Source organism: Odontesthes bonariensis, chromosome 3 (assembly GCF_027942865.1).
Source record: "Odontesthes bonariensis isolate fOdoBon6 chromosome 3, fOdoBon6.hap1, whole genome shotgun sequence".
In the NCBI taxonomy this organism is placed as follows: Eukaryota; Metazoa; Chordata; class Actinopteri; order Atheriniformes; family Atherinopsidae; genus Odontesthes; species Odontesthes bonariensis.
The window spans coordinates 38,414,942-38,431,784 of NC_134508.1; the positions used below are offsets into that span (position 1 = coordinate 38,414,942).

The 16,843-nt window shown below is 38.4% G+C and overlaps 1 protein-coding gene across 2 annotated transcripts; it reads left to right on the top strand.

Annotated features, from left to right (window-relative positions):
- Positions 1-1,841: 1,841 nt before the first annotated feature.
- LOC142377927 (putative selection and upkeep of intraepithelial T-cells protein 1 homolog) lies at positions 1,842-7,625 on the top strand. 2 transcript variants are annotated; one of them, XM_075462263.1, is made up of 5 exons: positions 1,842-2,133; positions 3,462-3,803; positions 4,419-4,454; positions 6,785-7,060; positions 7,226-7,625. In XM_075462263.1, the coding sequence occupies exons 1-5, from the start codon at positions 2,049-2,051 to the stop codon at positions 7,363-7,365; spliced, it is 879 nt and encodes a 292-aa protein (XP_075318378.1). In that variant the 5' UTR covers positions 1,842-2,048; the 3' UTR covers positions 7,366-7,625. The 2 variants fall into 2 exon arrangements, with proteins under 2 accessions (XP_075318378.1, XP_075318379.1); XM_075462264.1 differs by lacking the exon at positions 4,419-4,454.
- The last annotated feature ends 9,218 nt before the right edge of the window (positions 7,626-16,843 follow it).

A 16,843-nucleotide genomic window follows, 5' to 3' on the forward strand; every position in this document is an offset into this window, starting at 1 on the left:
CATAGAGGGGTGCAGGGCATGGTGGGGAGGATAAGTATGTTATACAGTACATGTGATTGTATTCATGTATGCTTTGAATATGTATGAAATTTGAGGGGTGCCAGGGACGGGGGCTGCCTTTAAGTTGTAAGATGGGTTTTATTTTTATTTTATTTTATTTTTTGTTTATCAATGTTACATTCTATCTTTATTCTGTTTATCCTTTTTGCTTTCTTAAACAGACTGTTAATTTAATTCAATTTGTTTGTTACATCTGTGACGTCTGTGAAGATATTATGTTAAAATAAATAAAAATTTGAATGACAAAAAAAACATTGTAATTACAGTTTAAAATGAAGTTAAAGCCACCAAAGCGCAAGAAAACCTGATAAGGTATAAGGTTCCAGATAGAAGTTGGATTCTTAAGAAAGTGTATAGCCCAATTAATTTTGAATGTGTTATTTAGGGTAGAGAAATCCAAAAAGTTAAGTCCACCTGATTCATAATTATTCATAATAACAGTTTTTCTAATATAGTGTGTACGATTTTTCCATACAAAATTAAGAAGTATACGGTCAATATCTTTACTAATTTTGTTGTCTAAATTTAAGGGGAGAGCAGCCTATGTCAGTCGGGATAATCCTTCAGCATTAGTAATTAATATTCTACCTTTTAGAGATAAGTCCCTCTGCAGCCACTGGTTCAGTTTTTTTTTTTGGTTTTCTGTACAATTGGTGTGAAATTAGAGGAGCATCTTAAAGGAGAACTGCGGTATTTTCAGCCTCTTTTCTGAGTCGTCTGCAATGTTTTAGAACCCCCTCACCGCTTTTTTGATGTTTACTGCTGTCTCCGCCTAATTTTGATTCTTCTCAACCTGCTTCAGAATGGCAAGTCATGCGCATGTCTAGAAAGGTCCGTAAAAGCACAATAAACGTCCGTTTTCAAAATAATCAACTCACCGGAGTGGTTACTGCTTTGCACTGGTAATCCATATCAAATTTCGTGGCGAAAAGTTGCTTCTGTCGTGTTTTATTTGACATTTTGTACTGGATGTTCGTTGATATTACTCCGCCACCGCTAAGAAAAGAGTGCGAGCATGAACAAGCTGCCAAACATTCTAAAACATTGCAGACGACTCAGAAAAGAAAGAGGCTTAAAGCGATACTCTGGAATAGATTCAACCTGGGGTCATTTGAACCGTGATATCCAGCCAAGTAGCCCACCCGAAGTTTTTTCGATATTGGCTGAACATCAGCTGAGTTACTGAGTTATCCCGAATAGGAGTTTATTATTATCAACACAAGCCTGATAGCTTTTCTGCTGCTAAAGCTGCGTCGACGTCACTTCTGGGAGCTGGGAGCTTCAAAGTAAGATGAGGGTTGATCTACTACTGTAGACAACAAAGTATATGCTATATTCTACATGTTTTTTTTTTATTAATTTTTATGTTGTAGAGTTGTGAAATTATTTTATCAATGGAGAAATTGGCATGTGATTTTAGTGTGGTAATTTTGGAGATACTGCCAGGATCCATTAACCCTTGTATGAAGCTATTCGGGATAACTCAGTAACTCAGCTGATGTTCAGCCAATATCGAAAAAACTGCGGGTGGGCTACTTGGCTGGATATCACGGTTCAAATGACCCCAGGTTGAATCTACTCCGGAGTATCGCTTTAATGTTGAAAATACCGCAGTTCCCCTTTAAGTTGTGGTCTTTAGAGATTAAAGTCCTAAGTAAGCAACATCTTGTTTAACAGGGACCTGACAGTGGAGGTCTGCAGTTTTATTTTGAAATGTATGCCGTGCATTTCCTGGCCTGACAGCCAGAAACTGTGCAGCAGCTTCAGCAAGCAGCTTGCTGGATGCAGCATCCACGACCTCTTGGAGAACACTCGTTGCATGTTTTCCTATCTGTTTCTCTCGTTTGTGATCTGTTTTAATTGTACAACCGTGTCCAAAATCTATCCATTGCAAACTTATTTTGGAGTATCTAAGATCTCTCAGACCAAAACAACTTGTTATAACGATACGTTTGTTAGTTTTGAAGTTTCATCGAGACCAGCTAACAATGTTTGGACGGAGGAGCTGGGTGTTCTGGGTTGCTTCCGTCTTTCTCTTGAACAGGACTGGGACAACTTTTGCACATGAACAAGGTAAAAACGTGAATACACAAGCTCAGTCTGTAAATGACTTGACTATTAAACACTTAATTTAGTTGTAGCTGTTAGCTTAGTTAGTTGTTAGCTACAAATAAAGTAAGTAACGTAGCTAATGTTGGCTCATAACAATGCTAGCTCATAACAACTACAGCTAATACATCTGCCATAAGTCCCCACATTTCAATCATGGTTTTGAGATAAAGTGGTTACAGTTGCTGCCGGATTTGCGGTGTCTGTGGCGTCTCTGCTCTCATCACTTTCAATCAGGTAAAAATCATAATCACTTTAAGTTAGCTGGCAAATCTTTAGTTCTACGCACAGCTATGGGGATGTAGTCTAATGTTTTATACACTAACTTGTGGGCTTGTGTTTCTTTGGTTAAGCCACTTGTAGATCCACCCTAGCCACAATCTTTTTTTCATTATTTTTTTTTCATTGATCGTGTTTTGTGTAAAGCTGTCTTGTTCAAGACGGTACATCAATCAGTGATTAAAATGAGGAAGTACTGTACATCCAAGTACAAGTTTCATATGTGGGGCATATTTAAATGTAGAATTGGCTGCAGGTCAATTAAAAATGGACCACAGGCTACAATATACTACCATGCTAATTTTGTATTAATGATTTGATGGATGCCGATTTATGAACAAATTTTCTTGAAGGAAAGATGAAAATTTCAAGATTTATTTGCCAGTGTCATGGATTTCACAGATGTGAGAACCTGCCCCCCCTCCTTAATACAAGGGGAACAGTATCTGATGGTTCCACCGGGATGGGTTTCCCCTGCTATAACACAGAGTTCACGCCATCATCACCTTAGGTCAGTGTTTCTCAATTGCGGTCCTCGGGACCCACTGCCCTGCATGTTTTCGATGTTTCCCTCCTCCAGCACACCTGATTCAAATGAATGGCTCCTGATCAGGACACTGCATAGCTTCAAATGATCAACTAGTCATCAAGCTCTGCAGTGGCCTGATCAGGGGTGCTGGAGGAGGGAAACATCGAAAACATGCAGGGCAGTAGGTCCCGAGGACCGCAATTGAGAAACACTGCCTGACACTACCCCATCCTGACTGAAAGCGAGCGAGCAAAACTGACACGATACGACAGAAAAAATTTCACACACTGACCCTCTCACTAAAGATGTTGTCAAAAACTAAAGTAAAAAAACTCAGAACTCAAAACAAAAAGATTCATGTAGGTGAATGATGAATAAACTGTAAACTAACCTGCTTTTAAACCAGAAGGTGAGGTGACATGTACTTGTTTTAATGCATATTTATACCTGCTCATTAAAATACTGTGTCATATTTGTCTTTAAGGGCCTGGTGTGGTACAACTGGTTGCATCAGAAGGAAGTGATGTCATCTTACCGTGTTCTCTCAACACCAAGGAGAGCATGGTGGAGAAGGTCTTTGACTGGAAGATGGACGGACACAAGGAGGTCTTCTTTTACGATGCTGGTAGTCATTACAACAATGGATTTTCAGGTCAAGATGAGCAGTTCAAAGGAAGAGTCGTTCATTTTCCAGAACAGCTGAAGTTTGGGAATGCCTCCATAATGATCAAAAACACAAAGAAGGGGGACGGAGGAGACTACAATTGTATTTTCCCTCGTCTTCCATCAGGAGAACAAAGATTCAGAATCCAACTTGATGTTGTTGGTGAGTACATTGTTTCTGAAGTCGTTTTGGATAGAGTCATCTTGGAAAAAAGCACTGAACACTGCTTCTCAAAGCCCTCATTGATCAGTGATCGTTAACAAGTAAAATACATTTGGGAACAATTCCTTCAGTGGGAATCCGTCCAAGTTTGACTTGACATTGTGGAACTGATATAATTCCTGTTAAAATCAAAGTTAAATAAAGCAGTTTTAAGCAGAATATTTTGACATGATGAAGGTTTTAGGTTATAATAACAGAGGGTGGGGGTTGCCACGCAGTCAGAAATCATTTTTATCTCCACCTGCCTCAGACATGTTGTCTCCTTCCAGACCACTTCTATAACAATAAGCTGTACTTTTTACAAGACTTATAGGAGTTCTTCCCTGCCTGAACCTAATGTATCCAAATATTGTTTCTTTGTATATATTATATATTTTATATGGACCAGTGTTCATTTTAACAACTTCTCCACACCATAGCATTTCTAGCCTGTTCTAATTTGCAATGTCCAACTCCAAATGAGCCTTAAGTATTGATATCTACAGCATGATGGCATTAAATTTAGAATATCACACATGTACTGTGCAAAAACTTATTTTACTTTCTGCTTTCCAGACTCTAATTCCAAAGACAGATCAGGAGAAATATCAGGTGAGTGTCACTGACTTCTACATCTCTGTGTGCAGAAACCTTTTTAGGTCTCAGACATTCCCAAAATGTTGACTTTAATTTATCCCACATTTTAATTAGGGTAATTAATCACCGCTGAAAATGTATGAATTAAAACAACACAGATGCAGCACAGACTTTATTTAGAAGCTGAAACATTTGACCTATTTACATTGATTATTCATCTATAGGATCTTTGGTGCTTTGTTATTTTAGCCAGATGATGTTCATCAGCCACTGACAGATCGCTTTACTTTGAGGAGGAGATTGTGGCTAAAAGACTTAAAAAATGTGTCTTATCAAAACATCTGAATTATTGACTGAGTTGTAGCACACAGAGCAGAATGTAGAGCTCAGTGACATTATTATTCAAAAGTCTCCACTGGTTTGTCCTGATCTGTCCTTAAAGTGCCCGTGGCGTGCTTTTCCCACGTTGTCTGGCTTATTTGCAGCGTTAAAATAATGTTGGGAGAACTGCTTCAAATGTTTTCATTGGCATTCGATGTGTGAACAGATTTTAGTACAAACGCCGTGATTACACCGAGTGAAAAGGCAGCTAAGGAGGCTAACTGTGGTTTGTGTCAATACTTTTATACACAAGACAACTGAAGGTATCTGTTTGTTTCTTCTACAACCACTCAGACACACGAGTTACTCACACAACAAATGCACTGAAGGTATTGAGTGTTTCCACGTCCTGCTGTAATCTTTGTTGTAACGGGTCGTCGTGCTGCTCACTCTCATATTCTGCGTCTGCATCATTCAGCTGGATCTCGTGTTGTCAAACCGTAGCGTGTTTCTCAAAGTTGTTGTTGTTGTAGCTTCCTAACCTGTAAATAGTGCAGTGAGGGTCACGAGTCACCGTCATTCAGGAATTCAGCCAGTTAGTGGAAACATTAGTCAGATCCTCTCATTCTCAAGAGGAGGCTTCCCCCGAGCGAAAGTGCTACCCAAGATAAAGAAATTATTATTCCATGTTCACTTTAAACGCAGGCTTCTGTGGGTCGAGATCTAGTCGAGCTTTTAATCCAGTGATGGATAGTTATTACTGTTATTTGTAATTATCTTCATTAGTAAATGAGGTTGTAATCAAGCTAGCTCAACTCATCTATATTAAAATGATAAAGTGTATCCCAAAGTGCTTTACTGAACTAAATGTAAAGTTGACAGGACACAAGTGTGAAAAATAAAACAACATAAAGAAGATAGAATTAAAACATCAACACTTAGAAAACAAAGTGTTGATCACTGAGACACTATTTTGACATTAACCTCGGACTCATTGAATTGGGACTCATGAATTCAGCTCTTTGAATGTGAACTTTGTGTTATGTTACTGAAGTGGAGTGTTTAACTGTGGAGCAGCAGGTGAATCCTTTTAATAACCTCTGATCACTTTGGTCATTTCACCGTTTGAAGGAATCAAACGTTTTTGCGAACCAATATTATCGAAACATCCACTAAACCATCAAATATTTTAGCTGCTTCGTCCACACTGTGAATAGTTCAGAATAAAATGTGAAATCCTGGATATTTACATTGAAGTTTCCAGCAAATGAACTCTGATACATTACACACAGCAGGGTATGTTTTAGCCTGGTTTGGTTCAGTGGTGCAGAATCTTTCTTTTACTTTGGGATAATTGATCAATTCCATTCATCAAACTAATGTTTTACTGTTGGTCTGTTCAGCTTTTATTGACTTCCTTAAAGAGAACGTGATACTGAACATATTTTTACTCTTTTATTCTTCACTTTAACTTATAATAAACAAGTAAAAATAACAATGAAATGAGAATCTGGACAAAGTGTGACAGCAAAGCAACATTTAACTTATGTAATCAACATAAATAAAGTATGTTGCTTTGTTACTTATGTACATATCCAGCAGTGTTTAGGAATGGTGAGCTCACTGACCAGATGTCGGGTAAATGTTACAACAGTAATGTATCATAAACCGTAACTGATTGAAATTAGGAGACTTAAACCCTTATTTCCTTGAACACTTTCTCTTAACATGACCACATGTCAGGTGCAGACTGTTCTTGCTCTCTGCTCTGCAGATCAGTCTCTAATGATCAAAGTTATTGTTGATTGATTTTTTTGTTTGATGAATGAAACTGCACTGAACATTTCAGCACTGTTTCTGTCACATATAGTTTGTTATTTCACTGATCCCAAAATTCCTCAAAGTAGGTTAAACTGTTAAAAGTCAAGTGGAAAGAGTAGAAAAGGTGTAACTTTGCCCCTTCTCTCTTCATTATGTTGTTTCTCATGTCGACAGTTGCTTGAAGCATTGTGATGTTTTCACAGATCCACCTCCAAAGGTTTCTGTTGGGATACTTAAAACCACAGAGGACGGGGTGCGGCTAAAGTGTGACGTCGCAGGTGCTTCTTCAGAACCTGCCGTAGAGTGGCAGGACAGCGATGGAAACATTCTTCCTGCTGAGGAGCCACAGGTCTCACGCAGAGGAGGCCTCTATGACGTTTCCCTCCAGATCTCTGTGAAAAAGACAAAGACCAACCTCTTCCGCTGTGTAGCCAAACAAGAGGACAGCGGCCATGTTGTTGATGAGATCGTTGTGCCAGGTGACATTTCTACGTGTGATATTTGATGTTTGTGTGTTTTAATATTTTTCATACATATCTTTGGTTTTATAATCTTCAGCCTTGAACACATTTTATTTTTGTCTTGATTATAACATGTTGTACATTGTCTGTTCACTCATTTAATGTTTCTGTCGTGTTTTTCAGATAAGCTGTTTCAGTTCCATCCTTGTTCTGATGTGTGGATAGGTCTGGGATTTTCTGGAGTTCTAAATGTTGCTCTCTTAGCTCTGGTTGCTTTCTTATTATTATACATCAGACGACGCAAGAAGAAAGGTAAATTCTGATAATAAATGTATCAAGATAATTGTAATGTGCAGACATGCTTTCACATTCTTGACAGTTGTTTTTGTCCTTTCACATTTAAACCTCTGTTGTATTACACAAGCCACTGAAACATCATTTCCTGTATCTGTAAAGTGTCCCGTTTTATGGCTGATACCCGACAGCAACACTTATTTAGATTTTCACCTAAAACGGTTTTATAAAAACCACAATGCTCTTATATTTGAACTAAATATATTGTTCTAACATGCACATTTGAACTCTGAGATCAGTTAGTCTTTACATGTGTGTAAATGCTGCAGTCACATGAAAGCTCATTTTCAGGTAATGAGCCCTCTGCTTTGTGAAGTATAATCACGGTTGTTCCAAACTTTCTCTGTATCACAGTGTTCCTCTCGGTACAGAGCTGTGTGCAGAGCAGAGGTTGAGGGACATCATGTTGCATCAGGGTGTTTTAATCTTCATGTACAGATGACAGCAGAGTTTCAGACCCTGTTTACATTTGGTGATCCATCCTGGCTGATCTGATCACATGTGTGTACATGTGTGGCTTTATAATCCGAATGATGGCTCAGATACTCACTCGATATGCAGATGAACACACAGCCTATGTGGCAGTTATGTGTCTGTTGAGCAACAAACAGAACATCAGCAGGTCTCCTGATGCTTCTGTAAAACACAGAATACACTCACTGACCTAAACTGTGTCATCATTCAGACATGAACATGTCTCAGATTTTCCTGATGCAGTTATTGCACCTTTTCTTTTTCACCAACTTTTCAGCAGCTCAACAGATGCAGTGTGAGCGAGTAAAAGGAGGGTGAAATGATTGCTCAGTGACCTCTGCTGACTGAAGACTCCCAAACTGAGGCGTTGAGACTCTGCAGTTTTATTCTGGAGCTGTCTCTTTAAAAAGAAACATGACATCTGCTCACAGTTGATGGCAACTTTACTGACTTTAATACATCTGTTAGTTTTGTATCGTCCCTATACTGCACAGCATATTACTGGCTGGTCCATTTTTAATTTAGCTGTATGTCACATTAAAACACCAGCGCTGAGGAACAGAAAAATGTGCAGATCCCAAAACAGCACTGCATCAGTTCACCTTGTTATACGGCACCCGAGGGTTGTACGACGTAAATGGGCAAAAATATTTAAACTTATTTACACGTGGCTTTCAAGCCGGGACTGATGCATATCATTGCTCATTGCTGTCATATAGGGCCCATGTCCAATCACACTGTGGAGACTCAGATGATTACTCGATGCCAGCTTGATGTGTGACAGCACACACTGATGCGGGGCCTCTGTCTTATATGTGTGAATTATCAAAGAGAAACAGCGGTGGGTATGTGAAAGGGCTTTTAATAACCAGGCTTTTCTCTGCCTCAGATGCACAGATTTACAGATTTTATTTTTTTTAATTTATTTTTAAATTTAAATTTTTTTTTAAATCTTCCTTTTATTAACCCGCAAAACAAAATGTTGAGAAAACATTGTTGCACAGCGTCACATCAGAGGACTATTTCTTCCTTCTCTGTGGCTCAGATGGAGTTTTTGGTCTGACTTTAATGAAAATGTGACCAAAAGAGTCCCAAACAGCCTCTGAATGTGGCCTAAGCAGTCGGATGTGAGCGCATCCTCTGCACATCCTGAATGCCTTCACATCTGTATTTGTTGCTGTCTGCTTATCATCACATCATCCAGGACATGTTAGCATACGCTGGTCATATTTTGGGCCTCAGATTTTTTCCCCTCTGTGACGTCATCTAGATTGTGAGGAAAATCCTTTATTTTCAGGTAGTTTCTTGTTTTATTTCCTGGCCCCTCCTCTTGCTGAGTACAAAATTGTCTCTCTTCACTTGTAAGAACAGCTGAGATGTTGATGGAAATTTGGTTAAAGTTAGTAATGCTGGGAGCTAAAACATTAACTAATGCAGGTAATGTTTGGTTCATTTTCGGGTAGATTTGAGCTTTTGAGTCTTCTGTAAAAAACCAAATTGTTTACTGTTAAACATTATAAAAGAATGATTTAATCTGATATTCTTTTCTCTTCTTTCTCTTTTGCAGGTTCCTACCTGAAGGCAAACGGTTCTTGTAACGGTACCTCAGAGCTCCCACTCCAAGCCAGTGGAGATCCTCCATGTTAGAGCAGCTTCCTGTATTTCTCACACACATCACACACACACGGTGTCTTATGGTGCAAAGCGTGCAGCTTTACAGAAATTCCTCCCAAATATTTCCCTTTTTTATAAATCATCTGTCTCTAAATATTGGTTCATAAGGGCCTCTTTTAGTGCCACCATGTCAGTCTCCAGGTACGTGGTTTGTTTCTCACACATTTTGATTAGTGGTAAAAGCTGTAGCTTTTAGGTCTCATACATGCACATCGTCAGCCCCTTTCTTTATGTATGTGCACGCACTGAATTAGAATACGACTGTGTATGTGAAGAAGACAACTTAGTATTTCTGTAATTTCAGAAAATTTGGGGGGGGCCTGTTTCACTTTGACCTCAGAACTGATTACTGTATTCCTGAAGGCGGATGTGTGGCAGCACTTTGGATAAAGAAAGTATGCCAAAAGAGCAGATCGAAAAAAGCAGAGCTACATTTTTATCTTTATGCTTTTGGCAGAAGCTTTTATCCAAAGACCAGGAGTGTCTGTCGAAAAATTCAGTCAAATCAGTGGGTATCACCTCCATGCTGCCAGGAGGACACTTCTATATGTTACATTTGTTTTGTAGCAGTTTGTATATTTAATGTAAATATGATCTTCGTGAAATTTGTTCGGTTAGATTGACGGAGTGTTAGTTGTTTAGTTGCCTGATTAAGAGGCTTTTACCTTCAGAACAGCTCGTCACCAAGTTTCACAAAAAGTAATTTTTCTCTGCTGTGAATGTCTTTGCTGAATGTGCTGTTTTTGTATGTTCATCACTTGTTTGGTCATCCTTCCATCTTTCGATGCATCTCAGTGTTTCCTGCTCTCACATTTTGTTGCTCATGAAATGGGCAACATTTTACTCGTTTGTCATTAATGACATCATTATTAGGGGGGTTTAAATGAACTCGAGGAATCTAAAGATCACAAGAGAGTGGAAAAAGCAACAAGGTGTAAATATTTAAGAAGGAATCTTTATAAAACTAAAGTGAGGGAATAACAAAAAAGATTTTAGATATTATTTATTGTATCCTAGTTTCATTTTAAGCTCCTGACGTCAGGTTCAGGTTAGTGACACTAAATAAGCTGGTCGCTTGTTGGCCAAACTGATTTAGAGCCTTAAAGCAGTCAGCTTGTGAAATGAAATTAAGTTATTAATTATTACCATTTATGGTGGAAAGGGAACCATTTACTGGAAGCTAGTTTTTTAAAAAAACAAAACTTTTATAGATTACTCCCATAGTAAATCACTCTTGTTGCTTTTATTTTTAAAAAGAGGTAAAATCCCTTTGATCTTTGGTCAGTCTTATTGTCTGTGAGACAGCCGGATAGTTCTTCCCTTCGGAAGGGGCATTCCTTTCTTTCCATACGGAGGAGTAAAACACTGCAGCTTTGCCATCAAAGCACTGAAACCTTATTTATACTTTTCATTTTTATTTTTCAGTGGCAGTGTCCACTATAAAGCTATGAAGTTTATGTAGGAAGTTTAGATATTTAAATGAATGGTGTCAAGCCATGTAGGCCAGAAAATCTAATTGGTTTTATTAATAAAATAGAACACACAAGAGTCCATTCACATCAGCCAGTCGATCCTCTCATTCATTTCAAGGAAAAACAAAAACTTTTTTTTTTTTGTTCTACTTTGTTTCTCTGACATGTATTTTATGTATTTTTACATTATGTTACTTGCTGTTAGAAAATTTTTCACCATTTTAAAATCTATCTGAAACCATCATCATCATCATGTAAAATGATTATTTGTCTGGAAAATGACATTTCAGCCATCATTAGAGATGTAATATAATAATTGTTTAAGTTTGCGTTTGCTTACTGTTCATTTTAAAGTGCTTACAGAGGAATTATGAAAGTTATTGGTGATAATGTATGAAATGTGTGACTCACCGAATAAGGCGTTTTATTTTTTTTTAGTTTTAATGTATGAAAGATGTTGGAAAGAAGCTCAGACAAGATACGAGTGAATGCAGCAGCTGGTCTTCGGCCGTTACTTTGAGTGTTCTCTGGTTACATTTGCTGCTTTTTCTGCTGACTGTTTGCTGGTTTCTCACTTACTCAAACACAAATGTGTTGCATTTATGTCAAAACAAAGTCAGTTTTTAAAGAGCCATAAAGCCATTTTTGACATGTTATGAAATGTGTTCATTTTGCATAACATCTTAAGTTTTAGACACACAATGTTCCTCACATTTAGTGAGAGCAGAAAGAAGTTGCCTTCAGAATCTCCTGAGCTGCACCAGTGTTCATGTATGAAAGCAGTTTGAGTTGGGAGAGTATATTTCTGTAAAAAGCAAAGTTCACTTTTTTTCTTTCAGAGAGAAAAATGAAAGTGAGATATATTGTTTTTACCTGATACATCATCTGCTCTGGGACACTTCAAATATTTTACTTTCTGCAGAGGAATAGATGATAAATTAGCACAAGCTGAAGGTATCTTTACTAAAAATGTAATTTCAGGTAACTTTGTGTTCAAATTGAAGTATGGGAGGAAAAATAAAAGTTTTCACCTCGTACGATGCAAACTTTCTGCCTCTGCTACTTAATCAAAGAAGTCAGAAGCCAACTGGAACCTTTTAGGAGCAAATGTTGAAGATCTCAGAACGACCTTCAGCAAACATCCAGCTGCACAAAGCAATGACTGAAAAGGGAAGAAATGGACTGTTTAACACGTGTCAGCAAGGTGCTGACAAAAGTAACAGAAGTCTAAAGAAATGGATGTTTAAAGGTAGAAAGTATCTTAAATATGCTGGAAATGTTTAAGGCTGCAGCCAAATATAAGAGAAGGGTACCAGCTAATGTGTCCAAAGTATATTTTGTGTTTATTTCATTCCACTGGTTCAAAGGATATTACTGTGATATTATTTGTTGATCTCATTGGTGCCAAAGTATCGGTCAGTTTTGTGAAATAAGGACGTTTTCACTTTTTACACAAACTATCAGGAACCTTTGATCATTTTTGTTGGTCATTGGTTTTTCCTGATTTGCACTGTTTGCATGTTAAAGCTTAAGGAGATGCAAAAAAGTATTAAGCTATTTGATATTGAATGATGTGTTGTTTCTTATCAAAATAAATGACTTGTCAATGCATTACTTTGACTTTACTGGATTAAAGTCAGACAATAAAGTGAAATATTTTTAAATGACAAAACTGTTTCATTTGCATTTATTTCTTCAGATATTGTACAATGCTGTGCTTGTTTTCACTGGTTTCAGGTCAATCAGTTTATTATTTGATTAGGATGCGTGTGAATGGTGGATTGTAAAATATGAATCAGAAATGTCCAAACCATCAACTACAGGGTTTAAATGTAACTGAACACATGAAAAGAAGACAGGTTGACTCCGTCTGAGTCAAACATTGTTTAATATTTGTCATTAATCATAAATCCACAACACAGCAGTTTGTTTAGTAAGTAGTAATAAATTACAAAAAAATTAATTACTAATAAAGTATTTTTCTATTCTATTCTAAACAGTTCTCTTTCATTCGGTGTAAATTACACAAACTAAGCTAAACCCACACTAGTGTGGCAGCACAGACTGAGCTGGGTTCATTATTGCAAAGCTGATTTTTCAAGTTGCTATCAAATCTCTAAGCTGCATGACTGATTATGTGGCCGGAACGGTTTCCAGAAGACACCAGTTCTGACAGTTGTTAAACGTTTGATGCGTGTTTTAAGACTCGGTCTGTGGCACCAGGTCACAGCAGCACTATCGACGCCGCACTGCAACCACACCGCTCAAGACTAAGCAAGAAGCAACTGCTGCATTTCTCAGGGGAAAAGAACATGACAGAAGAGTGGAGAAAACTTCAGTGAAAGCTGTGATTCGGACATGAGGAAACATGCACAATATGTTTTAAAGTACTTTCTTCTCCCTGTATAATCTACCCATCTGATGTCAAGGCAACAAACACCAGAGCTCAGCAAGAAAAGCATTTCAGAGTCTGAATTAGGAGATCTAATTTACAGTTTTTCTCTATTGGTTTGGCTAATTTCTTGAAACAGAAATTACATTATCAAAATAACATGGACAAATCTCCAAACCACCTCGCAATTGTTCACAACAGAATGGCATTTCTCATTGCTTTCATCAAATTGCAATTGTCTTTATATATGTGTCAATTGTTTCAGTGCATCTCTGCAAAAGATTAAGTACAAGTAGCCTACAGTTTGCACAGTTTGCCTACATTTAGCACATTTTCCAAGTGAATAGATTTTGGTGATCTGAACTGATTAGTTTATTCTTGGTCTAATGGTTCTTCTATCCAAAATATGTCAGCATGATTTCATTGTATAAGTCATCACATGCACAATAATCTGTTCAATTGTCAAAATGGGCCAAGACCATGATACCATCAATACCATATAGAATCTCAAGTTATTCCCCTTTCCTTAATCCTATTGAGGAGTTTTTCTCTGCTTGGAGGTGGAGAGTGTATGAGCATCATGCTAAAGGCCAAAGATCCCTGCTCCATGCATGTTTAGACATTACAGGAGATCAGTGTAGGGGATGGTTGCGGCATGCACGGCGTTTCTTCCCGCGTTGCATTGCAAGGGAAAACAAAGCGTTGCGATGTTGATGAGAATCTGTGGCCAGACAGACAGCAACGTCTGGACGGCCAGGAGGGTGAGGACAGTGGTCATGAGGGAGGGGCGGGGGAGGGTGAGGGTGAGCAGGAGGGGGACGACAGCGACCAGTAAAGTGTTGCTATAGTGTTTTCTGTAAGCTGCAGATTTATTTACAGTACTGTAGGCCACATAATTTTGCTTGTTTTTTGTTTGTGTGTATATTACACTATATGTGTGCTATGTATATTTTTCTTTTCCTTCTACAATACTATACTTTATGGAAGTTACTTACTTCACAGTATTTGTGTGAATAAAAATGGTTGGTATGAGTGTATTGTGTGTGCTTTGAGGCTACTCTTACTGTGAAACTTTTTTCCTTCAGTTTTATACACTATTGTATGCTGGTAGTCCTATGCCATAGTGACAAAACATCTAAACATTTTGACTTGTAGTGCTCACACAATGCCAAAAGGACAATGCATTTTGGGGGCACTGACTATTTGAATGAGAAAGAAACTTCATTTTGACACATGGGTGAACTGTTCAGGGGGAGATATGAGCTATTGCTGGTGAACCATGGTGTTTTGCTGAACCATTCAGTTTAGTTTAGCAAAAAGTACTAAAGAGTGTTGAAAACGTCCGGTCTGTTTCAAGAAATGAGCCTAGGCAATTGAGAAAGATCTTTGCAATTTGGGTGGCACTGACTCTTTACATGGGAAAGGAATCAGGTCTGGAGCATGGGTGAACAGTTTTGGGAGAGATATGAGCTTTTGCAAGTTAGCAATGGTGTTGTGCTGAACTATAAGAGTGTTATGCTAAATGATCTTAGAGTTTTGAGAATGTAATTTCAGTTTCAAGTAATGGCACAAACCAATAGAGAAAAACTGTAAAATAGAGATGACAGTATGCAGAATATTGGCAGGCATGCAACTGCATTCAGTTCTTTACGGTGAAACAGGTTTTTAAAGTTCACTTTTCTCAAGCATGAACTGAAACTCTTTTATGTTCACCTGAAGGATTAAAACTATGATGATGATTAACATGGCAGACGCATGCATAAGAGTGCATTACTGTAAATGACCCACAGGACACCTCGATCAGCTGCACTGTTGCTATGAGTTTCAATTTTATTTTAATTGGACTTTAACCACAAATGCTTCCCCCCATAACATCACCACCAATAAATGTTTCACCTTAATGTGATCACAGTCTGGATTACAGCAGAAAGACAAATGAAAAAATGTGTGCCTTAGTGGCACTAATGATGAAAAACCTAAATAAATGGAGTTCACTGTTAGGAGATGATCCCCATCAGAAAAAGGGAACTAAGAAGCAATTTTAGTTTCAACAAAAAACTTAAATTTAGAAAAGTAGCTTTTCTAAATCTACGGAGAAACAAAGTTAAAACAGATCTGTGGGTGTATTTCTGTTTCATACAAATAAACCTAACATGATATAGATAATTTAGCAGGAAAACCATAACCTACAGTGTAAAGGAAATGCACATAGCCAGCTGAGCTACCATACTGAAACCTCAACACAGAGCAATTTCAACACATCAACCCAACACAAACCTGAAAGAACGCTAAAAAATGTTCATTTGGAACAACTCACCATCTGCAGAGCTTCATCAATTCCCCTTTCACTGACAAGTCATCTCTTAGAAACTAGGTTATTTGTTGCTTTTCATTTTCTCTCAGAATAAATGATGATCTTTTAAGCTAAATAATGCAGGATAAATGGTGAGGGTTGCATCAGGAAGGGCATCCGGCCTAAAACAATGATGCGAGATCGACTCGCTGTGGCGACTCCTGATGAAAGGAGACGCCGAAAGAAGAAGAAGAAGAAGCTAAATAATGCAGAGCGACTGGTTTGTGTGCACAAAGCAGCACACTTTCCAAGGAGCCGATGGCAGAACCATCACTGTCACTGTCTCCCAGCCCCAAAGCCCCAAAAAGGTTGAATTTGCTGGAGACTACCCTCTGTGATGGATTAGTGTAACTGAGCGAGTATTTACAGCAGCAAGATGATGGGATTGTGGGTCCAGTAAAAAAAAATATTTTGGCTTGGGAAGGTTCTTAACTGAGTTAAATGGCCTGGAAGTATGTGATCAGCAGCCAGGAAAAGAGTTGTCTAAAGGATAAAGAAAGAAGCTTCAGTGCTTCATCTATTATCTCCTTCAGCACACCCTAACCCTGACAAAAGAACATAAATCATTCTTTCTCACAATTCTTTGTCCCCGCAACTTTCAGAGCAATGCTTGGTTACTTTCAAACAGTTGTACTAACTGTGATACGGGTGCATAAATATGAGGACGGGGGGTGAGAGTGAGAAGCCTGTGACAACAACTTATTTCACTTTTGTGTCTTATTCTTTCTGTTCTTAATCATTATCCTTGATAATCATGTAATATTCTATAAAATGGACAATCTCATGGTAAGTTTATCAACTCATCCAGCACACTGGTTATTGATTATGTCTGTGGTTCTTCCAGTTTCTTCTACTTCTCCATGAGTGGGGCTTTCTGCTGGGTTGGAATGACCCAGTCGAGACAGTGAGTGGTCCTACCTCAGGGTCCCCAGCGGTGAAACCCCTGAGCGGTGAGTCGCTCGGCGGGGGTCGGGGAGACAGAATGATGTGGGGTGTGTATGTAGCTGGTTTGAGTCCAACACTTGTTTCCCGGTACTGGGGCCCTAAACTGGGATGGCAGGTGATGGAGGAAGCGCAGAAGC